General features: G+C 56.5%; 1 protein-coding gene across 1 annotated transcript; it reads left to right on the top strand.

The window, feature by feature from the left end:
• On the top strand, positions 1-27,849 carry Card10 (caspase recruitment domain family member 10). Its single transcript, XM_028871099.1, has 21 exons — positions 1-130; positions 405-656; positions 1,445-1,582; positions 3,569-3,894; positions 7,495-7,686; positions 8,779-8,934; positions 10,128-10,253; positions 11,601-11,792; positions 12,840-12,968; positions 13,867-13,982; positions 14,803-14,831; positions 15,168-15,291; positions 21,449-21,608; positions 21,843-21,954; positions 22,377-22,620; positions 22,761-22,830; positions 23,824-23,917; positions 25,202-25,360; positions 25,465-25,580; positions 25,954-26,066; positions 26,679-27,849. Exons 1-21 carry the CDS (start codon positions 1-3, stop codon positions 26,914-26,916), a joined length of 3,216 nt encoding a protein of 1,071 aa, XP_028726932.1. The 3' UTR covers positions 26,917-27,849.

The raw sequence follows: 27,849 nt of genomic DNA, 5'->3' as shown, positions 1-27,849 counted from the left end.
ATGTGGGGAGGCCCGGGCGGCCGCGGGACCGGGGGCGGGGCCCAGGACCCCGAGGGCACCGCCCCGTGGCGCCGCCGGAGCCGTCGGCCGAGCACCGAGCCGGCAGCTCAGGGGAGTTGCGGCGCCCGCGGTGAGTGCGGGGAGGACGAGGGCGGGACGGAGCGTGGATAGGGAGGGACACGGGCGGGACAGCGTGAGCACCCGAAAGGACGCTGACCGGACAGCTGGGGGACACGGGCGGAGCCGTGCGGGGATCCGGGAGGACGCGGGCGGGACAGTTAAGGGATCCGGGAGGACAGCATGGGGACCCGGGAGGACCGATCGGGGCAGCGCGGGGACCCGCGGGCGACGCCCAGGTGCGACGGCCGCGGTGGCTCCGTGCCCACCGTGCCTGTTGCCCGCAGACTCGGAGGACGCGGCCATGCAGGGCCGGGCGGACGCGGGCGAGGCCGACGAGGAGGCGGGGGCCGGCTCGGGATCGGAGGCCGAGGAGGACGCGCTCTGGGAGCGGATCGAGGGCGTCCGGCACCGGTTGACGCGCGCCCTGAACCCGGCCAAGCTCACGCCGTATCTGCGCCAGTGCCGCGTCCTGGACGAGCAGGACGAGGAGGAGGTGCTCAGCACATACCGTTTCCCGTGCCGTGCCAACCGCACCGGTGAGCCCGCCGCCGCCGCCGCCAGGGGTTTCCTGGGCCCACTCCAGACAGACCGCTGGACGTGGTGGCCGGTGCGGATGGCGAACCCTGTGGGATCTTTCCTGTGCTCTTTGACCTCTCTCTGGTTCTCTCTGCCCCATTTGTGTGGCCACGCACCCCTTAGAGAATCAGTTTTCCTCAAGAGCTGAAGTCCGACCTTAATTTTCTGAGACTCCTCTCCCACTGGGTGTCTTTGGACCAGAGCTGGCAAGGGAGCGGGGGTCTCAGGGAACCTTAAGCCCAAAAGGGCATTTTAAATGCTTGGGAAAGACAGACATCCATGCCCCCCGGGCGTGTGTGTGTGTGTGTGTGTGTGTGTGTGTGTGTGTGTGTGTATGTATGTGTGTGTGTAAGACAGACACCGATGCCCCCGGGTGTGTGTGTAAGACAGACACCGATGCCCCGGGCATATGTGTGTGTGTGTGTGTGTGTTTGTGTGTGTGTGTGTGTAAGTGTGTAAGACAGACACCGATGCCCCGGGCATGTGTGTGTGTGTGTGTGTGTGTGTGTGTGTGTGTAGGGGGTCCTGGGGACCTGCTGCAGGTGCTGTGGGGGAAGGTGCTTTTTTTCTAGCCAGGGCAGACTGAGTTTTGCTCCCTGATGTGTTGGAACAGGCCCTTGTGTGTGTCACAGGCCAAAAATCTGGGGAACGTGGGCCCTGGAGCATTGTGGTGTCGGAGAGCAGGGGGCGCCGGGGAAGCCCTCCTCCTGACCCCGCCTGCAACCTTTGCGGCAACCTGTCCCCTCAGGGCGCCTCATAGACATCTTGCGCTGCCGTGGTAAGAGGGGCTTCGAAGCCTTCCTGGAAGCCCTGGAATTCTATTACCCAGAACACTTCACACTGCTCACTGGCCAGGAACCCGCCCAGCGCTGCTCCATGATCCTTGGTAAGCACCCTCGCCGCACAGCCAGGCCACAGCTTCCTTAACCCTAGCCGCATCAGGACCTCCTCCCACGATACCCGTTGGACCGATAGAGAAACTGAGGCAGAGCCTGGAGAAGTTTACTCAGGCCACCCACCATAGGTGGAGGGGTAGGCTGGATCCAGAGTTCAGAGTCCATGTGCTTAGCGTGACTCTTTCTCCCTGAGAATCTTCCCGAATGGGATGGCTTGCACACACAGCTTAGTTTCTCATAGACACATTCAAGCGTCAATGAGGTGGCTTAGTGGGTAGTGACACAAGCCAGCAAGCCTGGCCACCTGAGTTCAATCACCAGGACCCACATGGTGGAAGGTGAGAACCACCAACTCCTGGAAGTTTTTTTTTTTTTTTTACCTCCACATACATGCTTTCTCCCACTCCCAAATAAATAAATGTAATAAGACACTCAAGCCCAGTGTGGTGGTGTTGGTCTCTAATAACACTCAGGAGGCAGAGGCAAGACCAAGTTCAAGGCTAGCCTAGGCTACATAATGAGCTGCAAGCCAGCCCTGACTACACATCCAGACCTCCTGTCTTTTTTTTTTGTTTGTTTGTTTGTTTGGTGGGACAGTTGGCGAGGCTCCTTGTCCGAGCAGTTAACATACACTGGGACTTGGCCTGCCTGTCTTGTTCAGGATCTTGCTTTTTTGCAGAATGGCTGATCCCACTTGTTTGAAGTGACAGCGTTAGGAAACGTGTATTTGTGAAGCTGTCTTATAGCTCGTTTGTAGAATCCATGGCCGGAGGACAACCGGGTTGTTTTTGGTTTTGTAACATTCTGTCCTTCCGTGGACAGCTCTGTGCAGTTCTGCTCTGAACTGGGGAGAGTTTCTGAAGTGGCGTTTCTCAAAGAATGTCTATATTTTAAGTGTTTTATGACCTTCCTCCCTGACTGACTGTGAGGGTCCCCTTTGCTATACTTTTATGAATCCCCAGCATGGTCTTGAAACATTTTTGCCAAACAGATATGTAAAAATCATGTTTCAGGTTTGTACCTTCTGGTTTTTGTTTTTGTTTTTGTTTTCCTCTTTGAGACAGGGTTTCTCTGTGTAGCCCTGGCCATCCTGGAACTCAGTCTGTAGACCAGGCTGGCCTTGAACACCTGCCTCTGCCCACCAAGTGTTGGGATTAAAGGCGTGCACCACCACCACCCCAGAAAGGCTTGTGTCTTCGTAAGTGATATAGTTCATCGCTTACTATTTAGTGAAGAGGAGTAAGCAAGGTGGGTAGAGCGGTGATATTTATTTTATATTTCCCACTACAGCCAGTGGTGATATTTATTTTATATTTCCCACCACAGCCGGTGGTGATATTTATTTTATAGTGCCGTGAGGTTTAAATAAGTTGACACAGTGTCTAGTATAAAGAATGAAACCAGGCTGGAGAGATGACTCAGTGGTTAAGAGCACTGGCTGCTCTTTCAGAGGACCCGGGTTCAATTCCCAGCACCCACACGGCAGCTCACAACTGTCTGTAACTCCAGTTCCAGGATACCTGACATTCTTACACAGACATACATGCAGGCAAAACACCAATGATCATAAATAAAAAATTTAAACAGAAAGAATGAAGCCAACAAACATTAGTGACAGGTGTTACTGTTATTGCTGTGGATTGGAACATGTGTTTAGTTTTTTCTCCTGTTTTTATTTAGTTGTTTGCTTTTCTTGTTGTTTTGTGGGAACTCTTTATATATTATGGCTTTGAGTCCCATTATAGTTTTTTCCTCCTTTATTTACTTATTTATTTATTTGGGACAGGGTTTCTCTGTGTAACAGCCTTGGCTATCCTGGAACTTACTCTGTAGACCAGGCTGGCCTCGAACTCACAGAGATCCACCTGCCTCTGCCTCCCGAGTGCTGGGATTAAAGGTGTGCGCCCCCACCGCGTGGCTTACCTCCCTGGATTTTATTCGGACCCTCCTGAATCTTCTTTTTCCTGTCCTGGCAGATGAGGAGGGGCCCGAGGGCCTGACCCAGTTCTTGATGACCGAGGTGCGGAGGCTTCGGGATGCTCGGAAGAACCAGTTGCAGCGAGAGCAGCAGCTGCAGGCGCGGGGCCGGGCCCTGGAGGAGGAGCGGGCCGGGCTGGAGCAGCGGCTGCGGGAGCAGCAACAGGCGCAGGAGCGCTGCCAGCGGCTGCGGGAGGACTGGGAGGCGGGCAGCCTGGAGCTGCTGCGGCTGAAGGATGAGAACTACATGATCGCCATGCGCCTGGCTCAGCTCAGCGAGGAGAAGAACTCCGCCGTGCTGCGCAGCCGGGACCTGCAGCTGGCGGTAGGCCCTGGGGAGACGGCGGGGTCCGGGAGAGAAGGGAGATGTCTGAACAACAACAAAAAGATGGCAGCGTGGTCATCGATGTATGTTTCAGAGTCACCATCGACCCAATTTTTTTTTTTTTTTTTTTTTTTTTTGGTTTTGGTTTTGGTTTTGCAAGACAGGGTTTCTCTTCGTAGCTTTGTGCCTTTCCTGGAACTCACTTGGTAGCCCAGGCTGGCCTCGAACTCACAGAGATCCGCCTGGCTCTGCCTCCCGAGTGCTGGGATTAAAGGCGTGCGCCACCACCACCCGGCAATCCACCCAATTTTTGACTGAGAATTAGTTCTTTGGCTGCCTTGTATTCATGTTTCATTATGTTATGTACACAGAGAGACACACCCCACAAAGCATATGACCATTCTGGGAATAAGTTTTATTTTATTTATTTATTTAATTATTATTATTATTATTATTATTATTATTATTATTAATTTGTGACAGGGTCTGAAGTATCCTGAGTTGGCCTCAAGCTTGATATGTAGTTGAGGATAGCCTTGAACTTCTGATCATCCTGCCTCCACCTCCCACATGCTAGGATGCAGGTTTCTTGTTTACCTCGTGTATAGTGCTAGGAACTTTGTGCATGCCAGGCAAGGACAAACCCTTCCACTCTGGGAACGGCTTTGGTTGTCACACCTAGGTTGGTGACATGAGCATTTAGTAAGTAGAGGCCACGGATGCTGCCGCACGTCCCACCACGCCCCCGATAACCCCACAGCAGATTTGTGCAGCTCAGACTGTCTGTAGTGCCAACCAAGGCGATGAAACTTTGGGCCGTAAGGATTCAGTGAGGTTAGGGCTTGGAATGTCAGAGGCAGGCGACATTCGCCAAAGGCAGTGCTGAGCCTGTGCCCTGTCAGGCATCATGGTCACCCAGCGTGGGTCCCATGCGTGGCTTCGTGGTGTCCACACCAACGGACGATTGCTCAGGTTCCTTACCCCAGTACGGATGCTGGGGCTCACCGTGGTAAAGGGACTTGTCCAAGGTCTCAGAGCCTAGGTATGAACTGCATCTGCCTGGTACCCCAGCAGGCCTCCTCCTGGGGATGATGTATTCTGCCTGTTTCTGGCCGGTGAACTCCCACTGGGTCCTCTTCATTGGATCCCTCTCATGGACTGAGGGCCTCTCAAAGGCCGAGGGATGGAGGGAGTCCTTCACTTACTCTCCTCCATTCTCGAGACTCCAAATGGAGTTTCTGCTGCCCTGTTTGATGGCGGCCATGTGCTGTCCCAAGCACCGAGGAAGCTATATGGATCGGAGGCTTCCTATGGCAGTGGGTACACAGCAGGCCTCCTCCAGAAAGTAGTCTCTTCTCCAGAGAGACTCTCCCCCACAAGCCTGGCTTTAGTGTTGGTGGTGATGACATGCGGACTGGGTTGGGAGGCGTCGTGAACAGCATGTGGGACTCTGGGGTACACTGTCTGGGTCTGTCCATGCCGGCTGGCTCCGTGTTTGGGGGGAGGGGAGCCCGGATGAGAGTCCTGAGGCTGCTGTCCCCACTTGAGGTGGAGGTGGTGTGCTTGCGGACTGGAGCCAATGTGCACCTGCATGACTTGGGGAATGTCCTGTGTGTGTCCAGTCATGGGGAGAGGCACTGCCGGGCTGCGGGAGCGGCTGGAAAAGATGCAGAGGAAGAGGTGCCTTTTGCTCACAGGTGGGACCATCTGCTTCAGTGGCTGCTCTTGCAGTTAGTGGGTAGAGAGTGAGGAGAAGAGGTGAATAGAGGGCCCGCCCCCCCATCCACCTGCATGTCTGGGAGCTTTTCCTGTCTTAGAATTTAAAGAGGACTCGCAGGTGGAGGTTCTCAGCACAGCTGACGGGGTGGCTCCCCAGCTTGGCCTCCTCCTACCCTGGACAGGTGTTTGTGGTGGCTGATTTAATACTGTGTTTTATAGGGTGCAAAGTTAATGAGCTGTTATTTCCAAGCAACATAAATTTAAGGAGTGAACGCTGTAATTTCGTGCTCAGGAGTTTGTACAGCGGGATTAAAGGCATCCGGGTTTCCTGGGGCTTGGCTGGGGACCTGTGCTCTGAGCTCACCGGGGAAGCCCGCTGCCTCCGTGGGCGCGCGCGGGTCAGGCAGGAACCTGGGTGTGCAGTTGCGGTTTGCTGGGAAGGGCGTGGCCAGGCTAGCCCCTGGAACCAGCTGTCTTTCTCCGCTGGGTCACAAAGCATGTTTTGTGAGTGGAAAGGAATGTGGGGGGGGGGGGTCAAGACTTTCTGAGTCTGCGGAGGAGGAGTGGACTGTTAATTTGAGGAGCTGCTGACCCAGCCACAGACTGGGGTGTGTATGGATGTGCTGTTCTGGGCGCCGAGCCCGGAGGACCAGCAATCATTTTTCTAGACCAGGACACCAGGCATTGGTTCTCTTGAGAGCATCCCCAGAGGTCACTGTGCTCTGTCCCCCCCTCAGTGACCTCACTGATGGCCAGCACCTGCTGCTTGCTCCTCTTCCCTCCACTTGGCCACCCCAGACGCCACATGCATTTGGCAAACATCCCTGGCCAAGAACACTGTACTCCAGCAAACTGACCATGCGTGTTGGACCTTGGGCCAGGCTTCATCAGCCGCCCACCCCCATCCAGCTCCCAGGCCAGGCTCTGGCGTCCCACACTGAGCTGGTGACAGGCCAGGGCCCTGGGCTTTTCTTTCTGAAGCTCCACAATGGCTGGGTCTCGCTTGTGGTTGCCTCACAGCCGGGTCATTGTCTGCCTCAGTTCTGAACAGCTCCCGGAGGCAGGGGGAGGGGAGGGGCCCATTGTGCTGATGATAAAGCTGAGGCTGGGAGGAGATGAGGGACATTCTTAGAGGGGCACAGTACGGGTGGTCAGTACTGACGCCTACACCTGGAGGTGGGGGTGTTGGGCACAAACCAGCAAGCTGATCTTTTGGAGAAAACCTCTCTGTAAGGATTTTCTTTCTTCCCTTTGTTTAAAGACAGGGTCTCACTAGGTAGCTCGGGCTGATTTAGAATTTAATATTAGCCCAGGCTGGCCTTCACTTCTTGGCAACCCTCCTGCTTCAGCCTCCTGAGTGCTGGGATTATGGGCATGCACACCCCACATAGTTCCTTGGTGAAGAATTTTCCGAGGTTCCCCCCAACTCCCCTGTGTGTGCTGGGGGCTGGGTGGGTAGGCTCTGGGCTGGAGGGGCATCCTTGGCTGCTGGGCTGGCTCAGGCCCTCAGGCCCATCACTTCCTTCTCCTCCTTCTGGTGGAGATAAGGAGACCCAGGCAGGCCCAACTAGAGTTGTTGGCTTGCTCAAGGCAGAGCTGGGACCTGTCTCCCTTCCATTCTCATGTAGCCCTCCCCTTCCATCACACCAGCACTGGCCAAATTATGTGTTAGGCGGACATCTTTCCAAGGCTCTCCCTGGGAGGAGAACCTTGGCTTTTCCCCTTTCCTTCTCCCTATTACTTCCACATTTGCCCAGCCTGGCTCCTCTTCAGAACTGAGTCTCAGGCAGACGCCCTGCTTAGGCTTCTCAGGGACCCGGGGACACCTTGGGGTAGTTGCCCGTGGGTCCCTTCCAGGCTGACTCACGTCTTGGGCCTCAGGTGGATCAGCTCAAGCTCAAGGTCAGCCGGCTGGAGGAGGAGTGTGTGCTGCTGCGGAGGGCCAGGGGGCCGCTGCCTGGGGCCGACGACAAGGAGAAGGAGCCAGACGGTGCGGATCTGCTCTCCGAGCTTCGGGCGGAGAATCAGAGGCTGACGGCTTCCCTGCAGGAGCTCCAGGAGGGTCTTCAGCAGGTAGGGACCCTGGTGCCGGGCCTGTGGGTCAGCCAGAAGTCGGCCTCTGCTCCTCACTCTCCTTCTGACGCCAGAGGCTGAGAAAGTCAGCCCCAGAGCCTGAGGGCCGACGCAAGCCACGCTCACTTCTCACCTGAAGCTCTAGGGCCTGGGCTTCAGCATACTGCACTCTCTGGGGGCTCAGTCTGGGCTCTGTAGCCAATCCCTAGGGGTCTCAGAACCCCGTAAAATTGCACTCCTGAGTGTACGTGAGCGTTTTCCTAGAGAGAGGGGTCCTGTTTCTCTTTAAGATGGGATGTTAGGGATCAAGCCCAGGGCCCGGACCTACACTCCAGTCCTACTTTCTCCTTTCGTTACGATCATTTTGTTTTGACCTGGTTCACTCTAGTCCCGACTGATCTAGAAAATGGTTATGTAGCCCAGGCTGGCCTCAAATTTGTGGTAATCCTCCTGCCTCTGCCTCCTGAGGGCTGGGATTAGAGACCTGTACCACCACTCCTGGCTCTTGAGGAATTTGTGAAGGAGTCTCCGACCCTGAAGTGGCTGAGACAGTCCCTGGTTTGGGTGGCCCCAGGACTGGCTCGGTGTCCTTGGTGTCGGCGGCAGCGTGGACTTACCACTGTCCCACAGGGAAAGTGGAAAGAACATTGTTTATTTTGTGGGGTTGGAGGTGCTTCACTAGATGTGGGCCTAGGGTCTGGATCTTGGATTCAGGACCAGCCCCTTGAAAGCCTGTAGTCTGAGGGGTGGGGATAGGTCTTGGGAATAGTGCTAGGTGTGTGTGTGTGGGGGGGGGAGGGGGTCAGAGCAAGTGGGAGTGGGGTAGGGATTTGTTTGTGATCATGGTCCTGACTGAGCTCAGAATACACCTTCATCCACTCTCCTCCCTGAGCCGAACATGTCTTCTGGAAGACAGTGGGGCCCGAGGGGGCCACACCGATCTCCACATGCAGAAACCGAGGTCTAGGTGCCAAGCCTGGGGTAGCAGCAGGCTTGGTTGATTTGGAGGGTTGAGGGCTGTGTGTCTCTGTATGCCCCAGGGGGCGGCTTGGAGGGCCAGGGATTGAGGTGGCCCCTGACTTTACCCTGCAGGAGGTGAGCCGGCCAGAGGCTGCAGGCTCTGAGCGCATCCTGCTGGACATCCTGGAGCATGATTGGAGAGAGGCCCAGGACAGCAGGCAGGAGCTGTGTCAGAAGCTGCACGCTGTCCAAGGCGAGCTACAGTGGGCTGAGGAACTCCGTGACAAGGTAGGGACTACTGCCCGCCTCCCCACCCCCACCCTGCTCCCCCACCGTCTGCTCATGCCCTGCTCTACACGGGGGGGGGGGGGGGGGCGATACTGGCAGCATTGGCAGTGTATGCAGCCATAAGTGTTCTCAGGTCCCACCCGGCCCTGTAGTCCCTCGGCCGCTTATAAAATAATCATTCGGAGGCTTAATATTAATTGCCAATTGTATGGCCTATGGCAGGCTTCTTGCTAGCCAGCTCTTATAACTTAACCCATTTCTATTGATCTATAAGTTGCCATGTGACCGTGGCATTACTGGTCTGCTGGCATCTTGCTGTTCCTTAGGCGGCAGCTGGCATCTCTCTCTCTCTCTCTCCCCTCCTCTGCTTTCTTCCCTCCATATATCTGCTTGGATTTCCCGCCTGCCTCTAAGCTGCCTTGCCATAGGCCAGTGCAGCTTTATTTATCAACCAATCTGAGCAACACATATTCACAGCGTACAGAAAGACATCCCACAGCAGGTGTATCCCGTAGCCTTCCGTTGGTGTCTTCAGCAGGCACGGCTCATCCATGCACACTCATTCACCCTTGTGTAGGGCCTTTTTATGCATTGCAGGTTCATTAGAAAACACGTCTAAGACTACCTAAAATGAAGAAATAAATCTTAAAAAAAAACAAAACCAAAAAACATCCCACAGGATTTGGGGATCTAGCTCAGTGGTAGAGTGCTTGCCTAGCAAACAAAAGCACTTGGGTTTGGACCCAAGTTCGGTTCTGAGCAACTATGTCTGGTTGCTCCTAAGCGGTACCAGGGGATCTGTTGGTTGCCCTCTGTCAACATCTGCACTCATGTGCACATACCCCACCCCCCCAACATATACACATGCTTAAAGATAAAATAAAAAATAAACCAAGGCTCGCACTTCTGAAGAGGGTGTTTCTAGCAGGCGGGGGCACAGGGTGCACACCTGACCGCCTGCCCAAGGTCATGCTGGGAAAGAAGCTGAGAAGGGTAAGGGGGGTCGTGGGCCGAAGTTTCCACGGGAGACCGTGGCATGGAGGGTGCTTTGGGATTATCAAGCCCGTTTTATGACGTAGGCAGTTGAGGCCCAGCAAGACAAAGGCGATGGCTGAGGATGTCCCATGGGAGAGGTGGGCGCTTGTTCCTGGGTTTTTGGGGTTCTGAGCCTGGCCCCCTTGCCTTGCCCACAGTACCTGCAAGAGATGGAGGATCTGCGTCTCAAACACCGGACGCTGCTGAAGGACTGTGACCTCTATAAGCACTGCATGGCCACGGTGCTGGCCCAGCTGGAGGAGATTGAGAAAGAGCGGGACCAGGTGAGCTGCGGCCTGCCGCGTGGCATCCCTCGTCCCATCGCTGCTTCTGGTTTAGGGAGGAGAAGGAGGAAGCAGAGGCAGGATGGGCACTGCAGGAAGAGACATTATAAGGGCACTGAGATGAAGTTGGCAGGCCGGGGAGACAGGTAAGCATCTTCCCACGTACCCAGGCAAGCCTGTGAGTGTGCTGGATGGTGAAGCGTGGGCCTCGGATGCCCGCTGGTCCAATATGGGCCGCACAGTCCCCCAGAGGCTCTGCTCCAATCCTCTCATTGCGCAGGGCCCAAAGAGGGCCAGCCTTGCCGATGATCACAGGCAGGCGGCACTGGAGCAGGTCCCATTCCCTTGGGAAGTCACCCAGGGGTGCTTGCATTGCAGCCAGGATCTCTGCCCTTTTCCTATGAGCACTTGAGAGATCTAGACCCTGAGCTCCCCGGCCCTCCAAGATCCTCCTGCATCTCGGTTCTCGGCCTGGAGGAGGGACCTGCAAATATTTGCTGATGGAGAAATTCCCCAAGGTTTTGGCTTTGTGTTCCTGGGCGTCACCCAGGCCTGTCTCCCGTGAAGGCTGCAGGGCAGCTGAGGACTTTAGACCAGTTCCTTTATGCCCCTGTCCACTGTGTGGGAGGGCCCCCCCGTGGGAGGCTTTTGTCCCGCCACACCTGTTAGGATGGTCCTCTGAATCCCCTGGGAACGTAGGTTTGGGGTGTCATCCCTGGCATTGTGAGTCTGGTGCTTTGGGGCCATCAGGCTATTCTCAGCCCCCCGGCCTTTGCTTTTAGCTCCCCACTGAGAAGCAGTGCGGGCAAGTCTGGGCCTGGGCCTAGCTCTCAGGGACTTCATCCTCACGGGAGGAAAGAGTACTAGGCTGGGTTGGACCCGTGGCTCTTGTGCTGTGGTTAAAGTTAGGTGCACAGTGGGTCTCTTGGAAGCATTTTTTAAAAATTTTTTTTTGAGACAGGGTTTTTTTCTGTGTAGCCCTGGCTGTAGATCAGGCTGACCTCAAACTCAAGAGATCCACATCCCAAGTGTTGGGATCAAAGGCGTGTGCCGCCACCGCCCGGCTCGGAAGCATTTTCAACCGAGGGGTGTGATGTTCCAGGACTCTGGCCTTTCCGGTTAGAGCTACCCTGTAGCCCCAATGGTGGTGTTTCTTCCCCTGTAAGTGAGGTCCGCGATCAGTCCTCTGAGTCGCTCTGTGCGTAGACGAAATGAGCTGATGCTGAGCACAGCCCCCCCCCCCCCCCAATAAAAGCAGTGCCCACAGGCGACAGTGCCATGCTTGTCCTGTCCAGCCCACTGAGCCAGCGTGCCTCCCTCAGAGGCTGGCTACCCTGCTCTCTCCAGGCCATCCAGAGTCGAGACCGGATCCAGTTACAGTATTCTCAGAGCCTCATCGAGAAGGATCAGTACCGCAAGCAGGTGCGGGGACTGGAGGCGGAGCGGGATGAGCTGCTCACTACCGTCACCAGCCTGGAGGGCGCCAAGGCCATGCTGGAGGCCCAGCTGCAGCGGTCCCAGGGGGGCTCCTGTCTTAAGGTGAGTGGGGGCAGAAGTAGAGTAGTGCCCTGGGGCCGGGGTGCTGTGGACTTGAGGAACCTCTCGGCCAGGGCTGGGAACATGGAGGTCTTGAGTAGGGGGACCTTGGCCGGGCGGGAACGTGGTTGGGATTAACAATAGCTTGCAGCCGAGTGGTTGTGGGCTGACCTCTAGGTTTCTGCCGCTGCTCTGGGGGACGCTGGATCATTTGAGCTGACCGCAAGCCTGGATGTGGGAGGGCCTGTGAGCAGAACCCTCAGCGGCAGCTAGGCTAGCCCAGCACAGGCCTTGACGTTCCACGAGAGAGCAGCTGTTCCAGTTCTTTCATAGTACGGGGGGCCTAGAGAGGGTCAGTGGTCTGCCGGAGATCACACAGTCAGGTGGCATTGATACAGGGCCTGGACCCTTGGGAAATCAGACAGTGACCCTTGGGCTCGGCCAGGAGCTCTGCTGTTTCCTGTTTTTGGTCGCTTGTGATGAGCTCATGGGCCTGGAGGGGTAGAGGGAAGATGCATGAGTATGTGATCTCTTATGTGTCAGAACCTTGGTGGCTTTCGCGCTGAGCTAAAAACAGACCAGTTCTGCCCCCAGGCCCGTTAGGGTTGGGCCTCTCCACCCCCTTGTCTGGTCCTATGGGCCTCAGTATTGCAAATCCTAGACTCTGTCATGGTCCTGCCTCAGGGACCTTTGCGCATGCGTCTGTCCAGATCTTCCTTTCCAATGGTACCTAATAGTAACTCCCATACCCTGAGTCTTCAGCTCAAATCCCACTTCGCCTAGAGAGCGTGGATATGCCAGGCAAGGCGGGGCCTCTGTTGTGCTCTGTGCCCAGGGCATGTTCCTTCTCTAGCTCTGGCCTCTGGGGTGATTTTGTTCCTCTGCTGGCTGTAGTCTCTCCCATTTTGTGGCATGGGCGCCATGAAGGCCCAGATCTGGCACCCTGTGCCTGGATCTTCCCTCTGCCTAGCCTGTGGCCGGTGTGCAGTACTGACCCTGGCCAGCCTGGGCTCATGCTCACCTCCTCTCCCTTGCCTCACCCTCCGGCAGGCCTGCGCCTCTTCCCATTCCTTGTGCTCCAACCTCAGCAGCACTTGGAGCCTCAGCGAGTTCCCATCCCCAGTGGGAGGCCCCCCTGAAGCTACAGGAGAAGCGGGGGGATCGGAGGCCCATACCTCGGTAAGCTGCCACCCACCTCAAGCAAGGGAAGCCTGGGTGGGACTTTCCTGTATTTCCAACGTGCACACTGTCTCCACTTTGCCAACCATTGCATGCCACAGACAAGCACGTCGTCGTCGAGGCCCAGGGAGGCTGAGAACCATGTGTGTTTCTATGTGCAGCTGTTTCTGCATGTCCATGTGTGTGCAGGTACAGGAGTGTGTATGCGTGTGGAGATCGGAGATCAACCTGGGGGGGGGGTGTCATTCTTCAGGAGCTGTCCACCCTGTTGTTTCTTTCAATTATTTTATTATTTTTATATTAATTATATGTATGGGTGCGTATCTGTGTGTGTGTGTGTGTGTGTGTGTGTGTGGGTACCCTCTGAAGCCAAAGATGTCTGGTCCCTTTGGAGCTACAATTACAGGTAGTTGTGAAAGTCCACTGTGGGTGCTGGAAATGAACTTAGGTCCTCTGAGAGCAATAGAAGGTCTTAACCATTGAGCAATCTTTCTGGCTCTACTTTGTTGGTTTTTTTTTTTGTTGTTGTTGTTTGTTTTTGTTTTTGTTTTTTGTTTTTGAGACTGACTTTCTCCCTGGGACCTGAAGCTGTCTGAATAGGCTAGGTGACCAGCAACCCACAGGGATCCTCTCATCCTTGCCTCCCCATCCCTGGGGTTACAAGTGTGTGCTGTTATGCCTGGCTTTTTTTTTGAGCTGAGGATCCAGCTCGGGTTCCCACATTTGCTCAGCAGACACTTCTCTGGCTAGGCTTCTCCCAGAGCGCGCAGGTGTGGGGACCCTTCATACACTGCAGTCTTTTATGCCTTTCCTTTCATCCTGGGCCCTGGGTCTTCTCTGTGAGCTGAGGGCCGGGATGGCTGGGCTGGAGGTGACAGGCTTTATTCTGGGGTTGCAGGAGGAAGCCACAGACAGCGAGAAGGAGATCAACCGGCTGTCCATCTTGCCCTTTCCACCCAGCGCGGGCTCCATTCTCCGCAGGCAGCGTGAGGAGGACCCGGAGCCCCCTAAGAGGTAACCTGCTGGAGGCAGCAGTCCCCCCCCCCCCAGGAAGGGTTGCTGGGTCCTGAACAGCCACATCCTTTGAGTTCGACAGCCAGCCGGAGTCAGTCAGGACCTGGCTTGACTGGCTGGATCGGTCAGAGCTCTAGAAACAATGAGGTCCAAAGAGGAACCAAGTCAGGTCAGGGAAAGGTCAAAGGGCAGAGTGTGCTCAGCTGCAGCCTGGTGAGGAAGTCACCGCAGGCAGCCCGAGAGCTCAGATTCTCAACCTTAGAAACCCAGTTGGCTCAGGTTGGGGGTGCAGAGAAGGTTTCCAGGGCCCAGGTACTCAAAGCAAGAAGGCCAGGCCCCAGCTTCAGTCAGCAGCAGTAGCAAGCAGGTCAGAAAGCTCAGGCCACGTCCGTCATGGCCAGCGCAGGATGTGGGATTTCCTGTCTCCTGGTCCTTCCATCACGACCTTCCCCCTCTAAGTGGCCTCCTGATGGGAGGCTAGGCCGGGGGAGGCTGTGGTGCCCACGGGCTTGTTGTGAAGTGACCTGCTCTCACAGGGTGGGTGTGAGGGAAGGGGGGGGATCTAACTCAGAAAGTAGGAGCCCAGGGCTAAAGGTAGCAGGGGAGGACAATGGCAGGGTGAAAGGTCAGGGGAAGTGGTATGGAAGGACAAGCCAGCTGTGGATCAAAGCGATTAACCCCTTGCCTTGTGGCTTTAGGGGGCTGGGTAACCTGGGGGGCCTGGGCCTGGGGCCTGGTCAGTGTTTGCAGGGGGAATGAAACAGGAGGAAGGGCAGAGCGTCACAGGCCTCAGCTGCCACCCTGGTCTCTCTCCCTTCAGGTCTTTCAGCAGCATGTCCGACATCACAGGTAACTCCCAGGGCCCTCGGGGAGGCTCACTTTGGGGAGTTCCTTGCCACTGGCCTGGATCTTGTGTGTTCCCTTTCCCTTGGCCCGTCCCTGCCCCTGTCCAGGCAGAGAGGCTGCATGGGAGGATTCGGGTCTGGCTTGCACACCTGCGTCTGGGTGTGCCATGTGGGGGCCCCTCATTTCCTTCCCACCCCTTCCTCCTCTAGGAAACTGGAGGCTCACCCTGTGGCCCTGACCCAGCTCTGGGCTCCTGGGGCCACTCGCCTGCCAAGTCCCCTTTCATCGCCTTCGGCTGACCCCATTTTCTAAACTCCTGACGTCCCTCTTCCTTCCTAGGGAGTGTGACCCTTAAGCCCTGGTCCCCTGGCCTCTCTTCATCATCCTCGTCTGACAGCGTGTGGCCTTTGGGAAAGCCGGAGGGCCTCCTGGCCCGGGGCTGTGGCCTGGACCTTCTCAATAGGTATGCAGTTCTTCAGGATGGTGGGAGAAGGGCTTGGGTGTCCCCACGTGGTTGCAGAGGGGCCGGGCTCTGCAGGGAGGCAGCAGGGCACACCTCTGCTTCAGGCCTCTGTGAAACAGTCAGGTCTTCCAACAGCGGCAGCCTTGGGGTTCAGATCCTGTGCTGTGTGAGCCCCACGGGTCCCTGGGCCTCAGTTTCCTCGCTGGCTAAAGGCAACAGTGATCTCTCCCGCGCGCGTGGTTGTCAGGGAATTTCTGGCTCCTGTGAACGGAGTTCTGACAGGCACAGTGACAGGCTGCCCATGCCACCCTCATGCCAGCTTCCTCCTGACTGGGCATCCCTGCCCTGAGCGCTTTGTGGGCGAGCGGTATCCCGCTGAGCCGCTGAGGCACTCACAAATGGCCGCTGCCAGGGCTGGGGCCGCCACAGGAACCCCTGTAGCTGCTGTGGCCACAAAACCCCAAACAGAAGTTACAAAACATGAAGGGCAGGATGCCCTGACAGTGACCCACTCAGTCCATGGGGGAAGGAGCCCCCCACCACCTCCCCAGTGCCACATGACCTTTGAACTCGGAGCTGCTGGGGAAAGTAAGAAAGGTTAGCCCGGGAAGGGCCTGGAGTCCGTGACGGGGTAGGAGCGGGGAAGGAAGGTGAAAGTTCAGGCCAGATGAGTCCCAGTGGGCTCCGTGACTCAGGCCGGGGACATGTGGGTTTTTACTTGTGTGAATTGGATGCCTGGGAGGGGTCAGCTGCTGTTCAATGCCAAGGCAGCTGCTAGCCTGCTGCTTCGCTCCTGGGACTAGGTGGGGTTCTTGTTTTGTTTTGTTTTAGTTTTTTCGAGACAGGGTTTCTCTTTGTAGCCTTGGCTGTCCTGGAACTTGCTGTGTAGACCAGGCTGGCCTTGAACTCACAGAGATTTCACCTGCCTCTGCCTCCTGAGTTGCTGGGATTAAAGGTGTGCGCCATCCCTGTCCGGTTTACGTGTTGTGTCCCAGTTTGATAAAATATAAAACTCAGAGGCATTAGTGAATTTGCTTAAGACCGTGGAGCTGAAAAGTACCAGGGCCATCTTCAGGGACCCCATCACACTTGGGTTTTAGGAAGGCCTTAGGAACCACTGAATGCTAGCCAGTGTGAGATGGGGTTGGGGCAGGGGAATGAATGTCCAGTCAAACAGATGAGGCCAGAGCAGGACCGGAGGCCTCCTGCCTCCTAGAGGCAGCTTGGCCAGGCCTCCAGCACCCCACCCATCTGCCCCCACCCCTGCTCCTCTCGAAATCCCAATCCCGGAGCCCAGTGTGACATTGTCTCAGCCTGTGCAGGATGTGCTTCTAGGGGAAGGGGCGGAGGTGCCTCCCTTCCTGCCTGCGGTGGCCCTTCCTCCAGCCCGGCTTGCAGCGGGGTCCTGGCTGTGTTCCAGGGGACGCCAGGATGCAGAACCGGAGCGAGGCTCTGGCTCACCCCTCCTGGGCTTGGGCTGTAATCACCGGGGTCACCCCTGCTGCCCCTGCGGTTCTGGGGAAGGAGTTGGAGGAAGAGCCCAATATTGGGCTGGGTGCAGAGGTGGCTGAAAGGGGAAGGGGACAGGGCCTCCCTTAACATCAGGCCGGGGTGACCCACTTGAGTCCCCCGGGGTGGGACTATGGCAAGGTGGGGAAGAGCTGGCTTTGTACCCAGAGGCTTGGGTTCAAATCTTGCTGTTTAATGCTACCCCGGGAGCTTGTGCAGGCCACTTAACATCCTAGGCCTCAATCTGGGTGATGCAGGTCTGGAGTCCTTTTTTTTTTTCCCTTTTTCTTCAAGGTTCATGATTTAAATAGTACCTGGTTAACTCTTGGGTATTCTAGCTAGTGCTATGGCTTTGCAGAGCCCATATGGCTGTGTGTGTGTGTGTGTGTGTGTGTGTGTGTGTGTGTGTGTGTGTGTGTGCAAGCAAACATGTCTGTGTAGTAGTATGTGGGAGGGTATGCATGCATGGGTGTGCTGGCTTGTGTGTGCAGGTGTGGAGGCCAGAGTTGACATTAGTGACTTCCCACATGGCTGTCTACCTTAATTCCCTGCCCCTGGGGCTCCCTGTTTTGGCTAGACGGCCTTCATTCTCTGCTTTTCCAGCGCTGATGTTACAGGCGCTGTGCCTGGCTTTCACATGGGTACTGGGCACCCAAACCCAGGTGTTGCTAGAGTTTTCTGCCTTGCCCACAGTCAGGACAAATCTTTGTCACCCGCCAGTCCCACAGCCGCTCAGACCCAACCAAGTAAACACAGAGACTTATATTGCTTACAAACTGTATAGCCGTGGCAGGCTTCTTGCTAACTGTGCTTATAGCTTAAATTAGTCCATTTCCATAAATCTATACCTTGCCACGTGGCTGGTGGCTTACCGGCATCTTCACATGCTGCTGGTCATGGCGGCGGCTGGCAGGCAGTCCTTCTGCCTTCCTGTCCTTTTATTTCTCCTCTCTGTTAGTCCCGCCTATCCTTCCTGCCTAGCCACAGCCGATCAGGTTTTATTTATTGATCAATCAGAACAACGACATACAGACCATTCCCCAGCACAGCCAAGTGCAGACCATCTCAGACACCTGCACTCAGGCCCATGGTCCTAATCATCCTCTATGCGGACCTGCTGGGTAACGCCACAAAGAACCCAAGAAGGGCTCCCACAGGACATACAGAACATCCCACAGCACCCAGGTCCTGAGTTTCTGCGGCAAGCACCTCACTTAGTGAACTACCTCCCCAGCCAGGAACGGTTCTAAATGCAAAGCCACTGGAGGCTGTGATTTGGGCACACCTGCCGTCTGTCAGATGCACCTGTTGGGTGCCACGCACATAATTCTGAGCCTTTTTAGGTGCCAACTCTGCCACCACCACCCCGACCTCTCTCCACTCCTCCGTTAGGGGACAGGGTAGGGCAGGGACAGTGGGCAGTCAGGCACTGGGGTGCGTGGAGTAGAGCTAGAAGGTGAGTGGACGGATGGCGGTGTGGGGGAGGGGGTGGGGAGGAGTCCAAGAATGGTGTGAGAGCTGGGGACTGGAAGAACGTTGGTCTGCTGTCTCTCAGCAGAACCCTGCACCGGTCTATACTCACTCATGTGGTCCTAGAGATCTCTAGAACCTTCTGGCCATGCAGAGAAAGTTCTAACAACGTCTTTGTCCACGTCCCCTACCCGCTGCTGGTGCCGCCCTTGGTAAGTGGTAACTTCTTTGTACCTCACGTTTCCCTCGTCCCTACCATGGTAGCGCCATTGCGACCCTCCCGGAGGGTTGTCCGAAGCCTTCAGCATCCCAGATCCCTCACTGATGCAGATCAGTTGCATACACAGCCTGGAGATCTTCCCCCGGTGCCCTGGGACAGGGACCCTCACGGGTCACAGGGCCCATTGCCACTCATGGCTGGCAGAAAGGGCCGGTTCTCTGACAAGACAGGCCTGCGCCTGGGAGGCCCTCTCAGCCCCGGCGCCTTAGTCTCAGACAGGCTCAGGGTCAGCTAGTCCGTCCTGCTCTCTCCCCTCCTCTGAATCTGCCAAGGTCCCAAACAAGGGGGTTTCTGCACACTGTCCCCACCCAGCCCTAGGCCATATTCAGAACTCCGGCAAGTGCTCAGAGCAGGCTGCTTGCTCGTGGAGGCTCAGAGAAGCCACAGGGTCCTCCGGTGACCCTGGGAGGGGTGGTTGTCCACAGTGCTCCCGAGGAGGGGGGTGCCAGAGCTGAGTCTTTAGGTCGTGGGGTCCACGGAGGCATGGGAGGAATCTGAGAGGAGCTGTGCTGACGCCGTGACGAATAACGACGGTAGGCTGTGCCTTTGCAACAGCTGGGGACATTGGGCCGGTGGGATTGTCCTCAGTCCCACCTGATGACAGGAAGTTACCCAAGTGTTTTTCTTAAATTATATTTTGTTCATTTATTATGTGTATATATGTGTGTGCATGTGCATGTATGTGTGTAGTCCGTGTATGTGCGTGTGTGTATATGTGTGTGTGTGTGTGTGTGCCATAGAGCAAGTGTGGAGGTTCGAGGACAACTTGTGGGATTTGATTCTCTCTCTCTCTCTCTCTCTCTCTCTCTCTCTCTCTCTCTCTCTCTCTCATCATGTGGCTCTCAGAAATGGAACTCAGGCCGCCAGTCTTGACAGCAGGCACCTTTACCCGCTGACTCATTTCATCAGCCTGGCCAGCGTTTCTTCAGCATGCCCCTTAAGGACACAGATGCTGGAACTGTGCTGAGAGCATGCTACATTTCCACTCATGGCTGGACACGTCGGGACGAGTTAGGGTTGAGGGGTGGGTTGCAGGCATTAGCGGTTAGTCAGGCCACACTGTTTCCCTCTATGGCACTTTGCTCTCTCTGCTTTTCTGTCCTCACGGCTTGGTAAGAAAAGCCTGGGAAGGACCTGAAATCAACGGCCCATGAGACAGTGGTCCAGGCCTGGGGGTGTGGCTCCGTTGATAGAGTACTTGCCTAGCGTGAACTGGTTACCCCGGATATGGTGATGCTCGCTGTCATCCCAGCACACGGGAGGCCGAGGCAGGAGGAACGGAAGTTCAGGGTCATCCTCAGCTACGTAGAGAGCCAGCCTGGGGTACATGAGACCCTGCCTTAAGAGAGATGGAGTATGGTCCAATTGACTTGAGAGGAGTCAGGATTGCGTTTTGTATCCAGTTCTGCTGAGAACAGAATTAATCAAGTCTCGTCTGGGGAATTCCTCAGCCCAGCGTGGCTTTACAGCTGCTTGCCTTGACCCCCACACCCACAGGGGCAGAGGGTGGCCACGGTCATCCTCGTTTTATGGACAAGCAGCGGGTTCATTCTTGCGAGTCCAGGACATGGTTTAGGTAAGGTTTAGTGCAGGCATGTCCAGACTTTGGACATCTAAACATGAGGTTGTCATTTACGTGGTTTTCACTCTGTGCATCTAGGTCACAAAAAAAATCTCATGTTTTAAGTCATTTATGATTGTGTGTTGGGTTGCACTGAGTGCTGTCCGGGGTGGCCTGTGTGCCATGAGTTGGACATACTTAGTGGAGTCTTCTGAATATTCTGCTCTAACTGGACGAGTCTCAGAGTTCCCCATTCTGCCTCCGTCTGTCCACATGGCCTCCATGAGGCAGGGCAGGCCCCCTGGGCCTGGCTTTCTGACTTGACTGAGGGGACAGGTGCCACCTGCAGGGGGCAGTGTGACTGCTGTCGGGTAGGGTAGGCTCTGCTGGAAGAGAGGGTGCCCCTCTGCAGCTGGCCTAGCCTTGGGCTCATGGGAGAGACTTGGGGTCAGTTTGTCTGAGATTGGTTTTCACCCGGGGTGGGCAGGACTCTGCCACCGTGGGGGACCCCAGCATCTCTTTGGCTTCACAGTCAGGGCCCCCCACTGCATCAGGGTGTAGGGCAGACAGATGCCTCCCTGTGGCTCAGACAGTTGGCTGGTTCCAGCTGGCTTTCCTGGGAGCCATTGCTCGGGATTCTAAGTTGGTAATCGAGGTGTACTAAGCTAGGGTGCTGCTGGGAGGCACGTGTGGCACCTGCCATTTCCTGCTGCCTCTGGTGCGGCTGTTGGCATTGAACCATCTGTAAATCCCGGGTTCTGTGCCCCAAGCTTCCCATCACCCTGGAGCCCGAGTCCTCTCGGTCTGTCACTGTACCCCTGTTCCTTACCGAGCAGTGACCCTGGTGGATCTTTCCCTGAAGCCTCTTCCTATCCTCTGCTCCTCCTGCAGCTGCTTCCAGATTAGATTCTAATGGTGCCTCTCTCCTTGGACAACCTTTGCTTGCTCCATCCTCAGTGTGTCAAGACATCGGCCTGGGTGTTGGGGCACAGGCTGGATTTCACAGATGTCTGGGCCTGAAGGGTTCTGGGGAGAAAATGTGAAACCTGGCGCGGCGGGGGGCGCTGGTGCTAGTGGGCCCGGGGTAGGGGTGGGGTTGGGTGGGTGGGTGTGTCTTTCTTCAGGGTGATGGGAGGAGAGGCTGTGTCTGAGTTGAGCTTTGAAGCAGCCGCAGTGTGACCAGGCTGGGGAAAGGATGTTGCAGGTGAGGGCGCTCTAGGGGCACTGGCCCTGGGTGAGACCCGTGGCCTGTTTCAGGCAGCAGGATCATGGCAGCTTTCCAGGTGCACTGTTACAGTACTGACTGGACTCTTATTCCCGTCTTCCTCCCCGTTAAGGTCTCTGGCCATCCGAGTATCCGGTTGGAGTCCTTCTGGGGTCCTGGAGCCCCAGGATAGGAGTCCAGATAGCCTGCCAGTCCTTGGGGACAGAGGGTCTGGGGCCGTGGTGCGAAGGGTACTGTCTGGGCCTGGTTCAGCCAGGACTGAACAGAAAGAGGTGAGGTCCCTCTCCCTGAACTGGGCACGAGTGCCCTGCTTTAACAAGGGTGGGCGTTGGTTGGGGGGAGCCGCATCCATGGGTGGGGCTCCTGGGGGCTGGCTGAAGTAGACGTTGCTCTGCCCTCAGCCTGCCGTGAATAAAATCTGTTTGGGTAGAGTGGGAGGTGGGACAGGATGACAGTGTCTTGACAGAGTTACATCCCTAACATCGTTCACTGCCCGGGTTACTCAGCCTAGAGCAGAAGGCACTGGCCTGGAGGGGGCAGGCCTGGAAGCGGAGGCCCAGCAGAGGACCTTGCCCTGGAACCAGGGCTCTACACTCCCCTTCTTGCTGGACTCAAAGGGTAAGCCTGGCCTGTGGGTGGACCTGGTGAGCTCATGAGACCCAGCCAGTCAGGGCTCCTTCAGTCTAGGATGGGGGTAGGGAAAGAAGGGCCCAGACGCAGATGCAGAAGCCCACGTCCCGGTGCCCAGCAGGGCGGTGGCCTCTTTTTTGTGTGTGTTCCTGTGTCCTTTCCCTGTGTTTGATAGGCACGAACTGCGAACAGAGCACTGCATTAAGAATCCAGAGGCCTGGCTTTGAGTCCTGGCGCTGTTTGCTAGGGACTAGGCAGCTTCGAGCAAACCCTCTTCTTCACCTAAGCTCCTCACTTGAAGAAGGTCCTTGCAGCCCTACCGAGGGCCGTATCACTGGCCAGTGAGGTCCCTCGAAGCCTGTCACTGGGCTCCCTGACCTCTCATGTCCTTCCTGTCCTGCCCAACCCAGCCTGCCAGTCTTTCCACGAGGCCCTGGATGCCTGGGCAAAGGGATCGGGTACAGAGCCCTTCTACATTCGAGCCAACCTCTCCCTGCCTGAGCGGGCAGACCCCCACGCCCTTTGCGTCAAAGCCCAAGAGATCCTGCGGCTGGTGGACCCAGCATACAAGCGGAGGCAGGAATGGTTCTGCACTCGGGTCGACCCCCTCACCTTGCGGGACCTGGACAAGGGCACTGTGCCCAATTATCAGAGGTGATCCTGGCGGCCTAGGGTGGGGGCCCATGGGATCTGGTACGGGGACGTAGCCCTCTCTCCCCCGGGGCGGGATGAGTTGGAGGAGAAGTTGGGGCTTGCGTTTCTTTCAAAGTGTGTGACTCAACTTCCCCCTGCAGAGCACAGCAGCTTCTGGAAGTCCAGGAAAAATGCCTGCTCTCCAGCAGGCACCGAAGTCCTCGAAGCAATGTAAGCAGAGATGGTGGGCAGGGAGAGGCATCGGAGACGGACCAATAGGGGGGGGGGAGTCCAGAGGGAGGGGCAGGCTGAGTATTCTGTCATCCTGAGGAGAGAGAAGGGGAGACCCGCTTTCTGATGTCAGCAGGATTTAATTGATCTACTAGGCACCCAGGGAACCGAGAACATTAGTTTCCTCATGCAGGGTGGTGGAGAGGTGAAATGTAATGGAATGTGCCCTGTGGCTATTACACCGTGGGCACCCGAGAACAGCCATATTCTCAGTCCCTAGACTGGGGCACCACTGTGCCCACAGCAAAAATGTTTCCCTGATTAGGTCCCCGGGAGACCCCATTGCTGGAGAGTTGGCAGGGGGTGTGTATATGAGGCAGACTGTGAAGAGCCTGTGGTCACGTGGCTGCCTCTGCGGCTACCAGAGGACATGCTAGCCATGTCCTGCCTCCTGGACAGCAAGCAGCGGCTATGAGTCCCCACGTATCTGGGACCAGTGCTCGCCCCCCATAGTTATCAGGCTTGAGCTAAATAGTGTGGGTGTCATTGACGTTCCTACCCAAGGTCTTGCTGCTAGTTCATTGGAGGAGAGGCTGCTGGGGGCTGGGCTGGGCTGGGCTTGGGGGGAGAGTTTCGCATGGACCAATTGAGCCGGGACAGCAGTGTCAGGGTGCCCCCTTTGGGATGGGCGTCCTTCTTGGGATGGGCGTCCCCCTTGGGATGGGCATTCCCCCGTGGGATGGGTGTCCCCCTTGGGATGGGCATTCCCCCGTGGGATGGGCGTCCTCCTTGGGATGGGCATTCCCCCATGGGATGGGTGTCCCCCTTGGGATGGGCATTCCCCCGTGGGATGGGTGTCCCCCTTGGGATGGGCATTCCCCCGTGGGATGGGTGTCCCCCTTGGGATGGGCATTCCCCCGTGGGATGGGCGCCCCCCCCCCTTAGGATGGATTGTACTTTGTGTGATGATGATCTTCCTTCTTGTGCTCCCAGCTGAAGAAGCGCGCCCTGGGGCTGGTGAGGCCCAAGCCTGCAGGGGCCGCTGCAGGAGACTCATCGGAACAGCTGCCGGCAGAGCCCTGCTCAGGTGAATCTGAGCGCATGGGGAGCATTTCCACTACTCACGTGCCCAGGGTGCCTCTGGGCAGCTGCTGGTTTAGAAGTGGGACCGTCTTGAGGGACAAGGCTCCCTGATGGTGGGAAGGATTGGAGGTAGCCTGTGGGCCGGTGCTGGTGTGTGCGTGTGTACGTGTGTGCGTGTACGTGTACGTGTGTGCGCGCGTGTGTACGTGTGCACCCGTGCTTGTACCTCTGATGAGGGTTAATACCAGCACCATCTACCACACCGGCAGGCACTGGGGAGGAGCCAGATGAGGAAGTGGCACTTCTGAGGGGCACCAGGGAGGCAGAGGCCCTTTCTACCAGAGCCTCCAAGGCGAGCGGGGAGCCTACCCCTGACAGAAGGCATGGCTCATGCAGAGTCACAGGAACAGAGTGTGGGTTGTGACTTTGGAGGATGATGGGCACAGGAGATGGGTGTGAAGAGCCGGGCTGAAGTCCAGGAGACTCAGCAACCCCTTGCTCAGGGGGTTTCCTGTCTGTCAGGTGAAACAGTGAGCGTAGTTAAGAGTGAGGTGCCCTGCCGGGCGGTGGTGGTGCACACCTTTAATCCCAGCTCTCGGGAGGCAGAGGCAGGTGGATCTCTGTGAGTTCGAGGCCAGCCTGGGCTAAGAGCGAGATCTAGGAGAGGCTCAAAGCTACACAGAGAAACCCTGTCTCAAAAAACCAAAAAAAAAAAAAAAAAAAAAAAAAAAAGAATGAGGTGTCCTGGAGCGTGTGCTGGGGACCTAGGAAGGTGTGACTCACGCTTGGGGTGGCCAGTGGGCAGACTGGTGGCAGGTGCATGGCTTTGGGCGACAGGGGAAAGCTCGGGCGTTGCACGCAGCTAAAGCAGGAACCCAGCCCGGGCAGATGCTGTGTTCTCCCCAGGCCCTCAGGCAATTCTTTTGTCACCGCTGGGAGGATGTGCCCTTTGCCCTGGGATGTTGGGAAGTCAGCTGTGCATTGAAAGCAGGGAGTCACAAGATCCGGGTGGCGGCTGGAAGCCTCTCCCTAAGTGCTGAGTGGGGAGTGGCCTGTAGGGGGCAGATCTGAGACAGGATCAGAAAGATGCCTTCTGCTAGAGTCCAGCTTTCTCTCTCTCTCTCTGTCTCTCTCCTCCCTCCCTCCCTCCCTCCCTCCCTCCCTCCCTCTCTCTCTCTCTCTCTCAGCACAACAGGACTCAGGAAGGGAAACTAGGTAGCAGAGGATGACGGTGGTTTTAAGTGTCCTGTGGAGCCCTCATCTCATCCACACCCCGCCCCCTCTGCAGAGCCAGAGCGAAGCCTTAAACCCTACAGCCTGGTGCGGCCACTACTAGTGTCTGCCCTGCGGCCTGTGGTGCTCCTGCCTGAGTGCCTGGCACCCCGGCTCATCCGCAATCTGCTGGATCTGCCCAACTCCAGGCTGGATTTCCAAGTGTGCCCAGCAGGTGAGTCTGCCACCAGGGTGGGTGGGTGGATTGGCGTGGGCTGAAGGGACACTGGGCGGCACTGGACAGCCAAGCCTGTGGCCCCTCGTCCTTGTTCTCCGTAGAAAGCTTCTCTGGAGAGGAACAGGGCGCATCCTCAGCTCCCGGAGCTCCCAAGGCCTGGCCTGCCACCCCTGGGCTGGGCAACAGGATCCGGACCATCCAAGAGTCTGTTGGGAAGGTAGGTGCTGGAGGGGGCTAGGTTGGCACTTGGGACCCAGAACCAGCATCTGGGCCATCTCCTGGGCTCCTCGGTGTCTTCCCTGTGCGGGTTGGGACGGGACCGTGGCTCCTGGGGTCACCCTGAGGTGTGGACTAGTATTTCTTACCGGACGCTCCTTGTTTCTGAACTTCCATTGTCCTGCTTGCTGACTGGGGCTGCGGGAGGTGGCTGTGGGGTGTGACCGCTGAGATCCAGGCCCCTCGTGAGTCTGGGTCTCCAGTCTGCTTGGGTTCTTTGCTGATGAAGCAGGACTTTGTCCTGGGTGGTGGTGACAGGGTGGGTGCGGCCGGGGAGGTGGTCCCAGGAGTAAGCTGTCTGTCTGTCCGAGAAGAAGCACTGTCTGTTGGAGCTGGGTGCCCGGGGCGTGCGGGAGTTGGTGCAGAGTGAGGTCTACCCCATCGTCATCCATGTGGAGGTGACTGAGAAGAATGTCCGTGAGATCAGGTGAGTGGTGGCCATGTGTGTGCGCCCCACCCCCACCCCGTGGAAGCCTCTGTTTCTAACTGTCCATCTGTCTGTCCATCAGTGTGTGTATGCGTGTTGTGGGTATTTATCTTTAGAGAGGATTAGGTCTGTAACACAGGTAGGTCCATATTTTGTGTATCATGTGCATGTATGTATCATAGGTATATGTACTGTGTGTCTCATAGGTAATGCATACATCATACGTGTGTGGTATATGTGTCATGTGTATCATATGTGTATATGTTCTGGGTGTGTATTATGTGTTCATGCATTGTATATGTATCTTGTCTGTGTATCATGCATTATCATGTGTCATGTGTAAACCTCATACCATGTGTATATCAGGCGTGCTACACATATATTATGTATTATATACATCCATATCATGTGCCACATGTATATCGTGCTTTTGAGGTATTGTGTGTATTGTAGTTGTATGTGTGTATTGTGTATCAGTCAGTGTGTATTGGTGTGTGTTATGTGTGCTGTTTGTCATATGTGCGTGCATATAATATGCATCATCTGCATGTATCACATATGCATTGTACGTGTGCCTGTGCAGCCTGCTCTGACCGCCACCTTCCTCTGCAGGGGCCTGCTGGGCCGGCCAGGCTGGCGGGATTCAGAGCTGCTTCGTCAGTGCCGGGGCTCAGAACAGTGGCTCTGGGGACTGCCGTGTTCCTGGGTACAGGTGCCTGCCCATGCCTGGGGCCACGCGGAGGAGCTGGCCAAGGTGGTGCGTGGCCGCATCTTGCAGGAACAGGCTCGCCTCGTGTGGGTGGAGCGAGGCAGCAGCCGAGGAGGCAGCGGCAGCAGCAGTGAAGCCTGAGGACCCAGCCTGTGCCCGGGACTCTTCCAGCCACTCTCCAGACCTCTCCCATCAGATGCCTGGGCCTCCCCCATCCGGTGCCCGGACACTCTCCACTTAGGCCTGGGCTTCCGCCTGTGCTAGAGAGACTGACGCAATCCTGTGTCTGTGGTGGAGTCAGACCTCCCCATTTGGGGCCTTCCTTGTCCCATGGACTCTCCAGCGTGGGACCCTAGTCCTGGGTTCTTGCCAGAGTCAGCCATTGGCTTTGCACGGGCTGTGGAGGCTGGCAGGGCAGACCTTTGCCCACGGGGCAGACCTTTGCCCACGGGGCAGACCTTGTGCCTGCCCCTGACTTGCTGCTCTGTCTCCTCACCGACTCCTGCGTCCCTGTGTTTACCCCCAACATTTCCGTTTGTGGGTCTTCGTGTGTGCCTGGGCCCTCTCCTTACACACTTACCTTGGAATAGAGTTCTCACACTGTTGTCTAACTTTGCACACTCATGTCCTCATGGACCTCTGATGCTGTCTCTCCACCTGGGTGCACAAGGTCCCCGGGGTCCTCAGCCTGCCCTGCCACCATCGTGTGGCCCCCACAGTTCACTGGCTGTTCTCGTGTGCTGTCATGCGGATACCATGGCTGCCCCGGTCAGCTTGAACCCTTACGTCTCCTTGTGTGTGTCATCTCTCCGTGTGTGTGTGTGTGTGTGTGTGTGTGTGTGTGTGTGTGTGTGTACGTACATCACACTCTCCCCGTGACACTGGGCACTAACAAATGTGTGTTCTCCGCAGCACACCAGGATATGTTCTCTTGGCTGGTTTCCTGTTCCCCACCTGCCTCGAGGAGGCCGGGGTGGCGGTGCTGCTAGGCCGCCCGAATGTTTGGCTTGGGGGTGACCCCCAGGGCCTTTCACTCAAGCTGCACAGAATGAGTCATTAAAGTTTGTCATAGAA

This window comes from Peromyscus leucopus, chromosome 20, assembly GCF_004664715.2.
Source record: "Peromyscus leucopus breed LL Stock chromosome 20, UCI_PerLeu_2.1, whole genome shotgun sequence".
Taxonomy (NCBI): Eukaryota; Metazoa; Chordata; class Mammalia; order Rodentia; family Cricetidae; genus Peromyscus; species Peromyscus leucopus.
This window is presented reverse-complemented; position numbering and strand designations above follow the sequence as displayed.